We start from the raw sequence: 17,329 nt of genomic DNA, 5'->3' as shown, positions 1-17,329 counted from the left end.
ATCATCTTTTTAATTGGTTCAATGCCACATTAATTTTTAGTACAACTAGTATTCCCTTCGTTAGTCACTAAGCATATGTCTCTAACTTCATGATGAGATCCGTATATCGCATTCAAGTATCCTCAAGAAGCCAATGTTGACCATATTGGATTGGAAATTTTGAAGAAATTAGTAACTTACAGTCGACATCTCTAGCCAAACAAACAAGATTTGTCCCTCCTCACTAGTTCTTACACAAGTTCCAAATGCACATAGCAATGGAGCAAAAAAGTCGAATTCATTTCAAATCACATAGAACCATGTGCTAATAAAGCAAGATATTCATGTTAATCTCATTCTAGTGCTTCTAGAATGCCTTGAGTCACAAACCCCACGTATGAAAACTCCCAAAGTCTCTTGAGGTTTTTCTTTGGAGAATTTTGTTGTGGCCATTTTGCCTTAGTGATGGACTGCCCATGGTTCTCTTTTGGCTACTACTAGTTTACAATTTCACTAGCTTATCTTGGAGTAGCCATATCCAATCATCCACCAACCAACATTCTCTTTGTTCAAGTGTTTACTTGTCGCAGTAGTATCTTACATGTCATAGCATCATAAATCATGATTGCCCAACTATTCCCCTTCTTTACAATAGACAATGGACTACCAATCAATTTCTCATAAATGGACTCTTATGTTACACTTGCCCACTTTGGATTCATCCTTGGTCTGGCCCAAAAGGATGAAAACATCACAATTCAAAGTAAAGCAAGAAGAGCACCTAACACTAGACTTTGTGCAAAGGTAATTACTACATTCATTCTATGCTTGTTGAAGAAACATTTACCTTACTACAAGCTCAATGACATTCATAAGCTTTCAGTCATCACCATTTTGGCCTCTTTTGCCATCGCAATAAGATAGCTAGCCTTTAATGTGATCAGCAAATTTACTGCTAGAAGGGATCACTAATAGCTACTTAGCTTTTGTTAAGTGATTTTCAACAAAAATATGAGGCCAACAATGCTCAACTTGGAAAACTGCACAAAGAAGTGCGAGGTGAAGCATTAAATAACCACGAAAATAAAACATGCTTGGCATCACCAAACTAAAAGAGTTGTTTCCAAAAAGCAACCAGGGAAAGCCGCTCAAAACATGGGACAATGAAGAATAGAGCTATGTCTGCATTTTAGTTAAAAAATCAGCTTTACAACAAATAATAGTGTCAAAAAATATTCACCCAAGAAGATGCATTGGGGCTATCTGAACCAAAATTAGTAACCTCAAGTCCCATGGTACAAACTAAACTAATTACAAGCTCGGAATGTAACTTCTTCTTAACCCCAATCCCAAACTGACATATTTATTGAGGAAAACAGGAATATATGATTCAGCCCAAGCCTAACTTCACTTCATGAATGTGCTCAAAGTTACTGTTGAGGTATCAATGGCAAGGTATACACTATCTAGCACAACTAAAATTTCCATTTTTGTTGCCCACCATAGGAGTAGTTATTGCAACCGTCACTTCTAATACTCTGAACCTAACCCATCAACTCAAACCTCCCGAGATGCAAGAGCATGAACAGTCTCACAAAAAGATCCAAACGTGCACCTCATTAAAGAGCATTCACGGCTCCCCTGGCAGCATCCCGCTTAAATTCTGCAGCCTTCCCAGACCCTCTGAAATACATGTAAACTTGCTGCACAACAAAACATATCAATCAGCCCAGTCACATCAGCAGAGAACACATACGCATGTTTCAGCAATGAGGTTTTACCTGGAGAACCCACAAGCTGAGCAAAGCCTCCAAACAGAAGCAAGCAAAGCCAACCAGGTAAAAGATCTGTCAAGGAAAACATGTCAATCTTATATCAAGTTTTCAAGCTTCACGCTGACCCCTAAATCCTCCACTGTGCTGTTCAGTCTCTCACATTCAGCCAGAAACCAACCTGATCAAAATATCTTGGTAACAGAATAACAAAGACTTACCCCAACTATTGCAGAATTGGAGAATATACCAATAGCAGGTAAGATACCCCTGATCCAAAAGCACAAATCAGCCCCACCACCTGATAATTGCAATGCTAGCAGGATGGAGTATATCAAAGTATCTATAGTCAAGCTAGACATGACACTTACGCAAGGGAGTTTCCTTTGAATACCACAGGAGGTGCTACTGCTGCGAATATAGTGAAGCACAAATGTAGCTGCCAACCACACAATCCCCCCCCCCCCAAAAAACATAAAAAACAAAAAAACAAACAAATAGACAAAAGAAAGTAAGAAACAATCATCTCACACAACAGCATGTTACTTGGCCACCATGATTCACTTCAAGTCATGTAGTTTATTTACCAAATAGAATAGAAAGAACCATCCATATTTCAAGGCGCTCTCAGTTCTGCACATATTTGAAAGATGGTAAGAGAACAAAATTGAGCCAGTCAGCTATTATTCCATTTTTTGTGGCATCGTCAAAGAGACTGTTCATACCTCATTGCTCGATACAATGGCTTATACCATAGCACATATGATCCAGGAATTCCAGATAGTGCATAGATAAGAGCAAGGAGCCAAATCTTTACCCCTACAAGCAAGTGGGATGTTATCCATGGTGTGACAGCATGCTAACCATTGAAATAAAATGACCTGCTAGTTCAAAAATCCACAAGTAAAACTTGAAGCAAAAACAACTCTTGATGTCAGGTAGAATGATACCACCATCTATCCCCTTAATCCAGCCAGCAGTGACAGCAACCACATTCCATGTCAAACAGATACAAATCCCTGCAAGGCGTGCAAACTTAATAAGCATAATACAACAACATAAGACTTGCAGTTATGGACAGAAACTAAATGTTGAGCTTCAAAAACAACTAAGATCGTGCCCTTAAGGTAGGAATCATATCCAATGATAACTTGTGAAAAGAGATGTGCCACATAAGACTAAATCTTCTCTTGCAGCAATGGAACAATTCCTCATAAGCTGTGCACAAATCCAAGCAAGTCTCTATACTTTACGAGCATAATGGGTTTGCTTTCAGAAAATAGAGGAAGAGGGTTAATGAAGTTTCATTAAAATGCATTTGTATTGTTTATCTTTTTCTCTTAACTCTCTATCCCCTATATATTTTGACAGAATGTTTCTAACTTGCATTACTTCTATCTTGCATTATGCACTTTTGATATTCCTCTACAAACCATAAGAGACAGCTTATCATTCTCCATATTTCTACTGGGCGTTTCTTGCTTGAATTATGCATCCTCATGCTAGTCCAAAAAGCAGGCATCTGAGAAAGATGTGATGATGGAGAGGCCATCCAAGAGGAGATAACCTCCAAGGCAGTATGCAAAGCAGACAAATATGTAAGAGCAGCTTTGTAACACCTTCCAACAAATGTGTAAGAGCAGTATGCAAGGCAGTCTGCAAAGCAGATAAATGTGTAACAGCAGCTTTGTAGCACCTTCAAACCCCATCCGTGGGATCAGTGCTTTGCAATGCAAGCTCCCTTTCAAGTTTGATGGTGAGGCCAATGCCTTAAGAGAGCAAACCTTGATCAATATAGTGAGCTTTCTTCACATAACACCTATGTTGTTGGAACATTAGTCACCACTCAAGCTACAATGGAGGTTGTGGTCCCAAGCTGGTCCTCCACATGTTCAAGCTTTTGCAGCTCTTAAGGTGTGAAAAAACAGTTGAGTGCTTCTATGGCAAGAAGAGGCATCTTCAAAAGCTTTTCAGAAGAAGGATAAGGTCAACTTCAACTCATCATCCTCGGACTCTAACTTAAATGGCACAATGACCCAAGAACTCATTTTCTAGCCCTAGTGATGTTGTCATCCCTTGCGAGTTCTCAAGCTAAAGAGGGACTATTAGAGGGTGGTGGTGGGGCTTACCAACCTCACTAATGTCAATGCAATGGACCTTGAGGGAGGCTTTCTACATGCATTAGTCTAGAGGTTCAAATACTAGAGTTGGCATGACTTCCAAATCCATGATGGGAGGCCTCGACAGCAAGCAATGGTTGCTACTAGTCTTTCCTCACATGGAGGGAGGACTTTGATGGGGTGGCTGAAGGAGGGAGATAAATGGTCATGGTGTGCTTTTGCAAGGCATTGGTGACAAGCAACGAGATTTGACGATTTCCACACTTTGTTGTCAAGTATTGAGTATGATCACCATCGATATCAGTGTCTTTCCAAAGCACCTTGGTGGTGGTTAATCTACTAGTGTGGTATGGGACGTGGCAATGGTCCCCAAGGGCTTGTATGTTCCCCATCATTGTATGTTATATTGTACTAATCACCCATGATATGAGAGAGACGTTAGTTTGGTATGTGTCATGGAACTTGAGCACTTTGTTTAGCCTTCAATTGAGTGAATCACAAAGGCAACTAGGCACCGGCCCATTCAAGGTTTCTACAACTATCCAAGGTCTCATCCTGAGGCTTCTATATATGCTCCACTCCACTCTCATTGTTGTACCGCATCATCTTGCATCCTCAGAGAGAGAGACTGGAAGCACTGATGCTGACCATTATTGTGCCAATACCATGCTAGTGTTGTATTGTGCATCCCATGCTTCATCTTATGGATTTCATTGCCCGTACATTGTGAGTTCCTGTTTTTATGTGTCCTTTCTTTCTACCAGTGTTCACACTTTGTCTTTCTCGCTTTCCAATGATCAACACATCCTCACTTTTTACATAAGATTATAATGGGTAGTAGTTACCCATCAACCTTTCCTAAATCCAAGGTCTACAAAAGGAGTCCAAAATAGCTAAATCTGCTACAATTATAGATATCGTAACCATTAGAATAAGTGTATACTACGATGGCCACAAAATAGTCATGAATACTAAAGCCTAGCTTGTTACGCTTACACCCATACAAGTATGGCATCACACTTGAGAGTGAGTAGCTAGACTGAAGCATATGCATATGTGCATTACCAGGTTCTGCACAATATCAGGAACGTGACTTGTCAGTTATAAGGTAGAAAAACAGATAGATTAAAGCTCTTGGAAAATGAATGGAAGATGCAACAACATTTAATGATGAAAGGTATGTCTCCTGCAAACATCTATTGTTTAGGGGGAATACTCAGATATGGTAAGATCTCATTTAAGAGCAAGGACAGTATTCCACAGAATCAAAAACGTATCACTGAATAACAGGCCCAATTTCAGGTTTCACAACTGCCACCACTGCTACTGAATGGAACTTCTCTCTCCCTCTTTTCACACCACATCTCTATAAAGGTTAGCCTGCCAGCAACAAGAATAAAGAACTATCTCTCCATTTTTACCACAACTATCTTGTCAAAGGTTCCTTTGCACCTCCTGTGTGAATCAAGGTACACAATGTGAACAGATGGGAGACACATGACCTCAGATAAGGATAAGCACTGATCTACACAAACATTGCATGATATACAGCACAAAAGAAAGAGAGGACACAATCTAGTCTCCATCCACATCAGCAGCCACACTTGTTCAAGTGTTAGGCTTCTGTGTCCAAAAGTGAGAAACGACCACAGCATACAATCAGTTTAATATTTCATCATAGGCAATTATTTGGTTCACTGGTGGTCACCCAAAAGCGCAGTAAGATCATGCACACCTTTGTCACAGGCACAAGTTTATGAGTTCAAAGGTTGATTCAAACCTTCAAGACATCTATTAGTTGACCGATCACATAATCTACAGTTGTGTCACTCAAGAGCATAGCTTTAAGTACTGGAGTACAACTTCAACGAGGAAAAATATGTTCACAAACTTCTCAGGGATTATCCCACCCCTTCAGAAATATCTGGCCACTTCAGGAGCTCCGACTGCTCAGAAAATTAATGTGAAGGAATTTCACAAAAATGTCCTGTTCAACCAAAACGTTTATGTCTACAACTTCTTGGGACATATCAAGAGCACCTACTGCCATAGAAGAAAGGAGTACATACACAAAGACAGATCTAATGTAAATAATTCAAAATACCTTTTATTAAGAACACGCGCCTTCAATATAGGCATGTGCATATAACGATCTGCAGAAAGTAGCAACTTCACTTGTATACACATGACAAGAAAGATGTGACAAAGTGCACTAAAAATAAACCAACACATGAGAATATTTCAACTAACATGCACGTTAGAAAAAAACTGCACACTAATAGTTCCTCATATTGGTATCGAAGAGCGGGTAAAAGACAATAGTTATCACCCCTTATTTTACAGAATCAAAACAATGACCTCCTTAAGGACTTCAGGTCAACAGGCCACTTAATTCCGTGACAAAACAAGTAATCCTCAAACAACAGCTCAATCATAAGTGGTTATACTGACCTAGCCAACTCGCAAACGCAAAATACTGTATGCGCTGGAGATGCACAGGAATTTCCCCACGAATATCATGATGGATAATTGGAAAAAAGGGTGGCCAATTTCTCTCCTCCAACACAATTCCAGCTGCAATTAGCAAAAAGTTACTCATCAACTTTTCATGGAAAAGCTATCACATATTTCTGTTACTAATGTTACCACACCTTTTGCAACAGCATCCTCCCTTCTTTTCAGTTCCTGCAAAAGCAGATCACAAAAGGAACTTACGTAATTTGAAACTCTCTTTCACACAAATCCCTCACAAAGGCAGTCATTAACAGCATCCAGCTATAATAACCACCAAATTTGTATGCCTCTAAAACAACTAAAAAGAGAATGCTTGAATCTTGGAAATAGTGAATCCCAACAAATAATAACTTGAAGAGGCCTAAAGAGATTGGACATGATTAAGAATGATAGTCAGCAAGAATGAGAGGCAACAGAGAATAACGAAGGAATGACTTCACGATGCAAGTATATGAGCCACATATCAAATGATTGATCTCGGATTCCAATCACATCCACACTCGAGCTTATGTGTGATTGAGCTAGAATGCCAAACACAGCTACAAATGGAACATCAATAGCGTTCAGACTAAAGCTCATGCTCAAGCATATTGAGCTAGAAAACAGCAAGAGTGAGGGAGAATAGTGCATGAGTGGGTGAGAATAGTGCACGAGCTCAAGCATGGACCTCGAGTTTAACCCAATACTAACTAGTTTGTCCAGGTTTATTGAGCATGGGCCAGGCTCAATAGATATCTTGGACTGATTGAAACCTTACACGCAAGGTTGATCCATTACTTTGAAGTATGGTGAAGGAATATTGTACTAGCCACCGAGTGATGGAACAAACCAATGAATAGCCAGAACTTGACCACACTGAAAGGGCACATTATTCATAAAATATGCATTCACAAATGCTGCCTGAATCATTTTTCCACTGACAAGATACTAATATCGTCAGGACATCCTCTTGCTTTAAATTACAGATTAAGAATTAAAGCCTAAATTTATATCGACTAAAGGGCCATTTTGTTGATTTCCTAGACTGAATATCCAGACATGCAAATTACTTTATGCTGCCTGAATCATTTTCCACTGACAAGATACTAATATCGTCAGGACATCCTCTTGCTATAAATTAAAGATTAAGAATTAAAGCCTAAATTTATATTGACTAAAGGGCCATTTTGTTGATTTCCTAGACTGAATATCCAAACATGCAAATTTCTTTATATCTGACAAAGTCGATATTGCATACGAAATACTTAAGATCCAGAACACAAAACTCAAAACTCAAACACAAACAAAAGAAGGGATAGAAAGAACACAACTCTGAAGTGAATGAATGTTGTAAATGAATGTAAGAGTATACAATGTGCCCAATGTTGAGAAACCCTTCACCCGCAATTTGCATTTTTTGTGTTTCTACGTTTTGCGTTTAGGGTTTGCAGCCCCAAAAAGGGGCACCATCCTAGACTGACTGTGCCTATTTATAGACCACTCTCTCATTCATTCTTCACGGCTGATTCATTCAGTCCGTCACCTCTTCTCTGTAGCCTCTCCACTACCCTCACACCCCTTTAGGAGGACATTGCGGTTCGTGGTTCGTGGCTATCTTCATCATCTTCCTTGGGCTACGGCACCCTTGTTTCCTTGTATCACATTCACTCCACGATTCAGATCTTCATCATTCCATTCATCAGAGTTTCTTCTCTCTTCTCTTCTCTTCTCGTGTTTGCTGAGTTCACTCTGTGTTCCTCCCCGCAAACCCTTCTGCCTCGCTGGTACGTCATCTTTTGACATGGTATCAAAGCTGGATATGCTCAAACAATGGCAAAGATCCTCCACTCCACTGACGGCAAAGACCGGTGGCAGGTTCAGCATCCACTTCTCTTCTTCTTCCGCTACATCGACATCTCGTTTTTGAAAGTTTCAGGTGTTTTCAGCTTGCTGCTCACACCCCTTTCGCGGAGGTCATCGCAGTCTCAGCTGTCCCTTGCTGTCATCTACAATCTGGCGCTTGTTTCCAGCCTTCCACCCACAATTTGCAGCTATTTACAGCAAAGTGACTGTTGCTGTTCACTCTCCATTCAGAAAACAATCTCGTTTTTGCAGATTTCAGGTGTTTCAGCTTGTTGCCCACACCCCCGACACAGAGGTCATCGCGGTCCAAGCTGGCCATTGCTGTCTATAACAGTTTGGTGCCTGTTTCCAGCCTACCACACACTATTCGGAGCCTACCACACACTGTTCGGAGCTAATTTCAGCATACATATTGCTACTGCTAGTTTTTCCTACGTTTTTAGTATTTCTCTCTCCTGTAACCTGCGTTTTTAGTCTTTCTCTCTCCTCCTCATCAAAGAAGACAAAGACCAGTGACGGGTTACGCATCAACATTTGATTTCTCTATCATTTCCGTTACGCATTGGGAGATATCCTTTTTCTCCCTCCCACCCTCCCTTATCCAGTTTACCACACCGGTACCATGGCGTCTCCCTCAACAGATTGCCCTTCTACTCGGTGCTCCTACTGCAGCACGAACGGTCATCCCACCGAAGACTATCGACTTCGACCTTTGCTCCCCACCCCCCCCCTCGGAGTATATGCGTCTTCCACCAGGCACTCCTTGTGCCACCTCTCCTTTCTAAACCACAGAGATCATTCTACATCAGCTATCAGGGTATTATGCTCGAGGTAATAAGCCACACCCGATGCGCACTAAGTCCTTTCGAGCACACAGAGGCTCTCAAACCTTCCAAGGCGATAAGCCCTCCTAAATACCACCCCACTGCGTGGAGGTTTCCCCCACCCACTTTCGAGTACAGTGGCTTCCACCACATGACACATCTCCTCCACAGTCCACTCTCTTGAGAGCCCGCGACTGTTCCCCACGCTTGGCTCATCTTGAGCCTTCTTCTTCCCCACCCTCTTCCACTCAGGTTCGAGAGGCCACTTCTGGGTGCTTTCCATCTTCTACTTCCAAGCCCCAGATACCTTCTTCGGCACAACCATCGGCACTTCCTTCATCATCAGATGCTTCGCAGTCTGTAAGGCATGAGTGGTTGGATTCCCTTTCTCTCTCAGACTGGGATTCAGAGGGGGATTTTCTTACTTCGCCCTCAGAGGGGGCTTCCTATTCTTCTTCGACTTCTCAAGGGGCTCCTACTTCTACTACTTCAAATTCAAAGAGGGACCCTATGTGCCATGAAGTTCTTAACATATCACCACCTTTCACTTTCGAGGAGTGGCTCTCCTTTGAGCAGTCATTTCCTCTACTCATACCCAGGATCTAGAGGATCTACCTAGATAGGGGCCCTTGGGTCTTCAGCGCGTGACTTGGTGGCTAGGCCTTCGTATTCCTTCCAGCATGGAGTCACGGAGCTAGTGGCTTCTCTCCTGAGGTGGAATTTGGGGTTCTACAGCTCATCCAATCTCCTAACTATCTTCAAAGGTCTCCTTTCACGTGGTATTCTCAAAATACAAGGTGGATCTTCTCCGTCCCTTGGTCAGCATGGAGTCAACTCCCAAGATCGAGTCCAAGCATATCCTTATGGTTCTCGGCACCACACAAAGTCCGACATTCCTCCTATGCATTGCATGTTTTCATCATCTTTGTACCATGGTTACATTCGTACTACGAACGAACTAGTTCGTTCTGTACGGTTCGTACCGTATCCTACACTACGTATCCATACCATTTCGTACCAAAAAACAGATTTTTTTTTGCCTCTAAAGACTAGACCATACAGTATCTTCCAACTCCTAAGCCTTATGTTTATTATCATGATTTCAAGCCTCTCCCTCACACACACACACACGCTCTCTCTCTCTCTCTCTCTCTCCCAACTTCCAAGATGAGTATGCAATTTCAAGAGCATCCCCCCCCCCCCTCTCTCTCTCTCTCTCTCTCTCTCTCTCTCTCTCTCTCTCTCTCTCTCTCGTCACACACACACACACACACACACACAAAAGAATGAAGAGCCTATTTGTCCATCCACCCTAAACTTTGCTTTGTTCTTTGATGTATTACATATACACTCCCATCTGTCTTCTAGTAGTGCATTGCGCATGTAGTGCATGAGGTTTTTCCTTGTTATCCTCATGTATTCATCCTATTAACTCAAGTAACATTGCTATTTTAGCTCTAAACATGTGTTCTATTATCTATAATCCAAAATAACCAAGTTTTTGTTTTTGTTTCGTACTAATATCGTACCGTATCTTATAAAATCATAAGGTACCAATTAGTACCGTATTTTATCATACCATACCGTATCGTACCTTTCGTATCTGACAACCCTGCTTTGTACTAGGGCGCTTGGGCAAGTGAACAATTTTCCCACGAGGAACACTATCCAAGTGGCACTTGCTACATGAGCATTCTTCAGCATGTAGCATTGCATCTCCACCTCACTCTTCTCTTGTTTCCCTTTTTAGGCCTGAGAAGAGGTGTTGAGAAACCCTTCACCCGCAATTTGCGTTTTTGCGTTTCTACATTTTGCGTTCAGGGTTTGCAGCCCCAAAAAGGGGCACCATCCTAGACTGACTATGCCTATTTATAGGCCACTCTCTCATTCATTCCTCACGGCTTATTCATTCAGTCCATTACCTCTTCTCTCTAGCCTCTCCACTACCCTCACACCCCTTTAGGAGGGCATTGCGGTTCATGGTTCGTGGCTGTCTTCATCATCTTCCTTGTGCTACGGCATCCTTGTTTCCTTATATCACATTCACTCTATGATTCAAATCCTCATCATTCCATTCGTCAGAGTTTCTTCTCTCTTCTCTTATCTTCTCCATGTTTGCCGAGTTCACTCCGTGCTCCTCCCCGCAAACCCTACTGTCTCATTGGTACGTCATCTTATGACACCCAAGGGCAGAGCACTGTGTCGGAGATTGATGTCCACCGAAGATAGATCCCAAGTGTTGTGACCACTAGTTGGAGTGACGGAGTGAGAGAAACACCAAATGTTGATCACCAGAGTGTGAGGAGACTGAGGCGACTGCACAAGATGATGCCTAATGATGTAGGCGAAGTAGCAAAACGTAGTAGTGAAACGCCGCAGTAGAACATAGCAGTAAAACGCAATAGTAGAATGCCATAGTAAAATACCGCAGTAGAACGCTGCAGTAGAATGCCACAATAAAACGCGGCAATAAAACATAGTAGTAGAACACCCCAATAGAGGAGCAAACGAGGTAATTGAAGCAATCGCGAAGGCTGAACTACGACGTGGTGGGAGACTAATGGCTGAGATCTACACACAAGGGTGAGAAACCTGCATGGAAAAGATAAAACTGAATGGGTGTTGAGCCAAGGAATGCATTCCATGCTGATTAGCCACTTAAACAGTCCCAAAACCGGCTTAATTTAATGAAAACCCTAAAACAAGAAGCGGTTCAAGAGAGTTCAAAGAAACCCTAATTTGGGAGAGTCCATCCTCATCTATAAATAGATAGGCTTCCCCCATTCAATCTCATATCTTCCATGCAAGTTTCTCACCCTTGTGTGCAGATCTGAGCCATCAGTCTCTCCCCACGTGGCGGTCCAACCTTCGCGATTGTTGCCGTCACCTCATTTGCTCCTCTATTGCAGCGTTTTACTATGGCTTTCGATTGCTATGCTTTACTACTACATTTTACTACCGCATTCTACAGCAATGTTCTACTACAGCGTTCTACTGCTGCATTTTACTGCCGCGTTTTACTATAGCATTTTGTTGCAACATTCTTCTACTACTTTTTGCTACTTTGCCCACATCATCAAGCATCATCCTCTACAGTCACCTTAGTCTCGTCACACTCCGATGATTAGTGTTTGGTGTTTCTCTCACTCTATCACTCCGACTGGTGGTCACACCACTTGGAATCTATCTTCGGCAAATGTCACTCTCCAACACATTGCTCTGCCCTTGGGCACGCTATATACTCTTACATTCATTTATAGCATCCACTGACTTCAAAGTTGTGTTCTTTCTATCCCTTCATCTATTTGTGTTTGAGTTTTGAATTTTGCATTTAGGGTTTGATTTTTGCTTTCCGTGCCTATGTTTGTCTCGTGCTTATCATGATCGTACACTCTATGTTTTCCTCAATGCAAATCATAGCAATGCCTCCACACTCTTCTTCACATCAAGCTATGAAATGGTGGGAAACACTTAGAGCATGTGTCCTTATATTGCAGCAATTGATATCAATGTGTCTTCACAAGGCATGTGTTCATCTCCATGGAAAAGAAATTGGAGCACTTTTTCTATTATCCACACAAAGAGAAGAAACAACTCCCAAAGCATGCAAAGAAACTTGTCTATAACCACCCTAACCTTCGTTTTATCTCAAAAAGCAAAGAATTGAGGGTAGGAGAAGGCTGAAGTGACTCTTGAGATGCTAAACAAAGAAAAGGATGATGATAGGTTGCTTATATTTTAGGAAATGCAAGAGGAAGAATTGGAAATTGTTATCCCAACACCAAGCACTAATGGTACAATTGTGGATGCCATTTGTCAGAAAGATAAAGAGGATAATGATGATGATGTTGCTGAGAAGGATGAGGAGAATCGATTATGGTAAGGATGATGATGAGATTGGTGAGGAGGATGGTGCATCATGTGCATGACAAAACTACTTGTACTTGATGTGTTTTGAACTTTATTTAGCCTTTTTTCAAAGTATCTTCCACCTATCATCTATCTTGTAGCCTTTATTGGCAATGGATGTTGGAGTTTATATCTCTGTGTCACTTCTAGCTGCTAGTCTAGACCTTGGAGTCTTTAATTTTAGAGTTGGACCATTGATATTAAATCTTCTATTTGGGAAATGAATGATAAAAATTTGTAATTTGTTGATGTAAAGCGTCACAGAATAATTTAGTATCATCTAAGTCTAAATATTTGCATTCTATGCTTGTGGATACAACTCCCACCATAGAACCACTCCATCTAGTAGAGCCTCATACTCATGGAAAATTTTTAACCCTCAATTCGTCCTTTGAAGGACAATGCACTATTGGCCTCTCGTGCCCCACTATAGACAAGCTTTCCATCCCACTTATAGAAGTTCAGGCTGGTGGAACTCCCATGTTAAGAGCCCATATCGAAGGATGAAAGGAAGGGAATCGATTATGAGAAAAGAGGGTGAACAATGAGAAGCAAGGAAAGCACTACCCCCCACCAAACCTCCACACTCTATGGGTAGACAAGAACTACCTCCTCACCTAACACTACCCAAATCCCACAAGTATCCTTGAACTCAAAACACCCTGTAACTAATTAAAGGATCTCTTTTTGCCACTTGTATACCCACCATACTCCAACCGTTCCAGTTTCCTCCTCAAACATAGTCCAGCGCTTATAACCTCCCTTCGAAGCTAGGAAATCATAGGTCTTCCTCGCCACAAATCAAAGTTATCTCCTAGCAAAGAAAGAAACAAACCATTTGAAACCACCAAAGTCCATCTCTTTACCAGAGCTTTAATGTTGCGCTAAAACTATTGAATCATGACAAGATCCCTTTAATGAGGGCCTGTTAGTTTAGGTATGGGACCTCCTAAAGAAATCCAATTTGTAAGAACTTTACCTTTTGCATTTTCCACGGTCAAACTTTGGCTCTTTGCTCCTTCACCCAATCATAAAAAGTTAGCTCTCATATTGACTACAAGGTGTTACACCCCTAAATGCAGAACACGCAGCAGAATAGGAAAGAAACATCCCCCCAACAATCAGAGTGCTGTGTGACCCCTCATGGCTGAACTGAGTGCATCCACACTGAAAACAGCAAGTATAAGTGGGGGACTATATGTATCCTGAAGTTTACCACCAAAATAGAGCATTAACCCTTCAAGGACCACTGAGCTCAGTTTGGGAAAATTATAGAGGTGTATCATCCACATCCAAAACCTAGCCATAAACCATTCTGCTTCGTAACAGGTTTGAATGGACTTAGTTTTCAATGCATCTTCCTCCACATTAAGACTTTTACCAAGCACTGTGGCATCAAAGTCCACCACTCCCTTGCCCTTCAAGCAATGGCAATAGCGGAACATCTTCTGTTCCCCCAAGTTGAGAGTAACAATGCGGCTACTGCTGAGGATCACAGTACCACACTATGACCTTCAAGTATGCATTTGGTTCTCTATCTTTCAGGTTAATGGGTGATTCCTAGCATCAAGATGTATGCATACAACTAGAGGCCCAGATAGATAAGGGTGATAGATAAGGGTGTAGGTATCTGTACCTCCTCCCAAAAAGCAGCCACAATCTCCCATACAGGCAACTAATACAGCACCAGTTTTGTCTGATGAAGGGTGGAACCTTCCCCACCAAGATGATTTATCCCATCTGCTCCACAGGAAAACTCGAATCAAAATCAACAAGCTTTCCAACTTTTAGGTTGCCACAGAGAGCCTGCCAGTGGAAACACAATAGTTTGTACTTCCTCCAGCAAGGAATAGTCACCATTAACCTTTACACAGCCCCAAATCAGAACATATAATAGCAGCAAAGTTAAGGATTATTGAAGAGCAGCAAGCAATTCTTACACCAGAAACATTCATGTAGCCCCAAGCACCCTAAAAAGTAAAAGAGCAGATAAAGAACAGAGAGGGGCTGAAAATAACTCATGGACAGTCTTCAATGAGAGACAGAAAAAGATTTATCACCAGAAACACAAGTACAGCAACAGATGGTAGTGACAAATACAGCCAAATTTAATTGCTGCATAGGTTCATCCATGCTCAACTTGTTTAGCTACTTTTTCCCAGGTTTTTTGGTCCTGTCAGAGGCAGAGAAGAAAGTGGGATTATGAGAAAGGGCAATGCAAATAGCATGTAGAAACTCATTGTATGTTGTGAAAACCCCTCAATTGAGCCTGTTATAGGCACGAAACAGAGGGATATAAGAGGATTTTAAGACATAAAGGTTAGATGATGGTGTATGTTCTTGAAAAGGCTTTTACAAACAATGGATTAAACAAATCTTTCAGGTGTCTAAAAGCTCAATAATGTTTTGTAGCAGTATGTATAGGATCGTACATTTGCAGGCAGCCTCTAGCTCTTTGATAAGATAAAAAGGACGCTTTCTTGAAGCTCGTAAGTTTCCTCATCCATAAACAGTACATGTCTTTAAGGGATTAACATAGACTTTGCAACCCTCAAAATGGATTCTTGATATATAACTTTAAGATATCAACTGGATACATGCTTGGAAGTTGGCACCTTGCAGTTAAATAAAAAAGCTCACTCATGCAATTCCTCTCATATCCAACAACTGTAAACATTGATATCACAAAATTGTCTTCCTGAAGTACCCAAAAACAGAACTGTAAAAAGTGATTTGTTATTCTATTTCACCATCCAGAAAGAAAACATTCAAGTCTCTGTACACAATATAAATTCTTGACTGATTGGATTACTCAACTGACACAACTGGACAAATCATAGTGAAAGTTTTGATTTCAAAGAGAACCTGTTCCCTTCTTTTAAGTTCAGCCTCCTTTGCTTCAAGTTCTCTCTCTTTCTTCCTCAAATCCTAAGGTATGAAACAGAAAGAAGATGACAACAAGAAATCAATCAGCAAGACCAAAAGTTACAATTTATAACAGTAGAGGAGTTATAAATAAGGATGGGGTCTACTTTTGAATTTCCAAGGGGTATATCAACAGTAACATCACGTTCTCTTATGGGTTCCGGTGCAAGTGGCGAAAGTTTTGTTGCTTGAGGCACACTCCCTGCATGCTGCAACAGGAAACAGCAAAAATCAGTAACACTAACACAGATAAATGGCTATATAGGTTTAGGTTGTACTCCAGTTTAAACAATCAAGTCGTCTATCATTTTGAAATGTGTTTTATATTAACAGCACCCTGGTTGTCTCCACCAGGGCTAGGTGCACTTCCCACCTTTGTACTGTGTTCTCAAGCCTGTCTCCTACTGTACAGATCTTTTACTGTCACTGCAAAGCAACGTAAGATGATCTAAATACCAATAAGAAAACCCTCCAGGATGCCATAATGACAACTCTCTAGATGACCTTCTGGTGCAAGAAAAAGAACCCCCAACTTCAGACCCTGTGGAACATTCTGCTTGAAATACTCATAAGATGAGAAAGAGGTTGCCTTCAAAAAGAAGATTGCCTAATCAAGTGTTCCATCAACTTTTTGAAACCAGCCTTCCTTTTCGGATGGAGTGGTAGATAACCTGATTTTACACAATTTACACCAAGCAATAAAAACTCGCAAATCTGAAATGTAATCTTTACCAATCAATCTTGGACAGCCGACCAAATCGGCCCCAACAACTAGCACCCCTTGTGGTATTTATTTGTGAGAGAATGCAACAGAAGAGGAATATGAACACAGAGAGAAAAGAGAAGAGAAAGACAACAAAAACGGAAAAGAGATCTGCCCTAAATCTGGAAAGAATGCTAAATACAATGAACTGATCAATCCCTGCATGCAGCCCAAAGCATCAGTGAGGGCACTGGTTCAGGCTGAAGATGATTAGGGCAGCACTGGAGACGAAGATGTAGAGAGAGTGTGCAACCTGCAAAAGACACAAGTGATCTGCCCTAAGCAGGCTGGCTGCTATAAACAGCAAGAAACCAGCCAAACAGGCCAATCAGCAATAAGTGGCCCCCAAAAAAGCAGTCGGCCTGCTCCAAACTAGGCAACCAGCACTAACTGGTGACGAAAATGCTGATGTGGCATTATCTGCAGCTGTTCACGATCGTTTGGGGCTGGCAGCCTTGGCATGCTAGAAAATGACTGCCTACTCAGTGTGAAAACACCTGACTTAAACTCAGAAATGCATGCACACAAAACTGAGTGGGGAAAAGATGGCCAAAGCTTCAATGTCTCTATCAGACTCTAACAGCGCTCACAATCAAGAGTTGACAGACTGTCAAAATATTGTAAGCTAACAACCCCCTCTCAAATCCTAAGAGTGTCTAAAGACCCAACAACCTCATGTGA

At 41.4% G+C, this 17,329-nt stretch overlaps 1 protein-coding gene across 1 annotated transcript in view; it reads right to left on the bottom strand.

Annotated features, from left to right (window-relative positions):
- Window positions 1-1,143: 1,143 nt before the first annotated feature.
- LOC148013574 (secretory carrier-associated membrane protein 1-like) overlaps window positions 1,144-17,329 on the bottom strand; it is a 28,831-nt gene continuing 12,645 nt past the window's right edge. The window contains exons 3-13 of the mRNA XM_087668360.1: window positions 15,993-16,094; window positions 15,826-15,888; window positions 6,523-6,556; window positions 6,323-6,445; window positions 2,702-2,770; window positions 2,477-2,570; window positions 2,339-2,384; window positions 2,123-2,190; window positions 1,973-2,021; window positions 1,761-1,826; window positions 1,144-1,682 (exon numbers count right to left, since the gene is read on the bottom strand). Of these exons, the coding sequence (XP_087524486.1) occupies window positions 1,599-1,682; window positions 1,761-1,826; window positions 1,973-2,021; window positions 2,123-2,190; window positions 2,339-2,384; window positions 2,477-2,570; window positions 2,702-2,770; window positions 6,323-6,445; window positions 6,523-6,556; window positions 15,826-15,888; window positions 15,993-16,094 (798 nt within the window). The 3' untranslated portion in view covers window positions 1,144-1,598. The remainder of the gene's footprint in view (window positions 1,683-1,760; window positions 1,827-1,972; window positions 2,022-2,122; window positions 2,191-2,338; window positions 2,385-2,476; window positions 2,571-2,701; window positions 2,771-6,322; window positions 6,446-6,522; window positions 6,557-15,825; window positions 15,889-15,992; window positions 16,095-17,329) is intronic.

This window comes from Lygodium microphyllum, chromosome 26, assembly GCF_053477565.2.
Source record: "Lygodium microphyllum isolate KBCC chromosome 26, Lygodium_microphyllum_v1.1.10, whole genome shotgun sequence".
Taxonomy (NCBI): Eukaryota; Viridiplantae; Streptophyta; class Polypodiopsida; order Schizaeales; family Lygodiaceae; genus Lygodium; species Lygodium microphyllum.
Note: the sequence above shows the minus strand (reverse complement) of the source record. Positions and strands in the feature narration are given on the sequence as shown.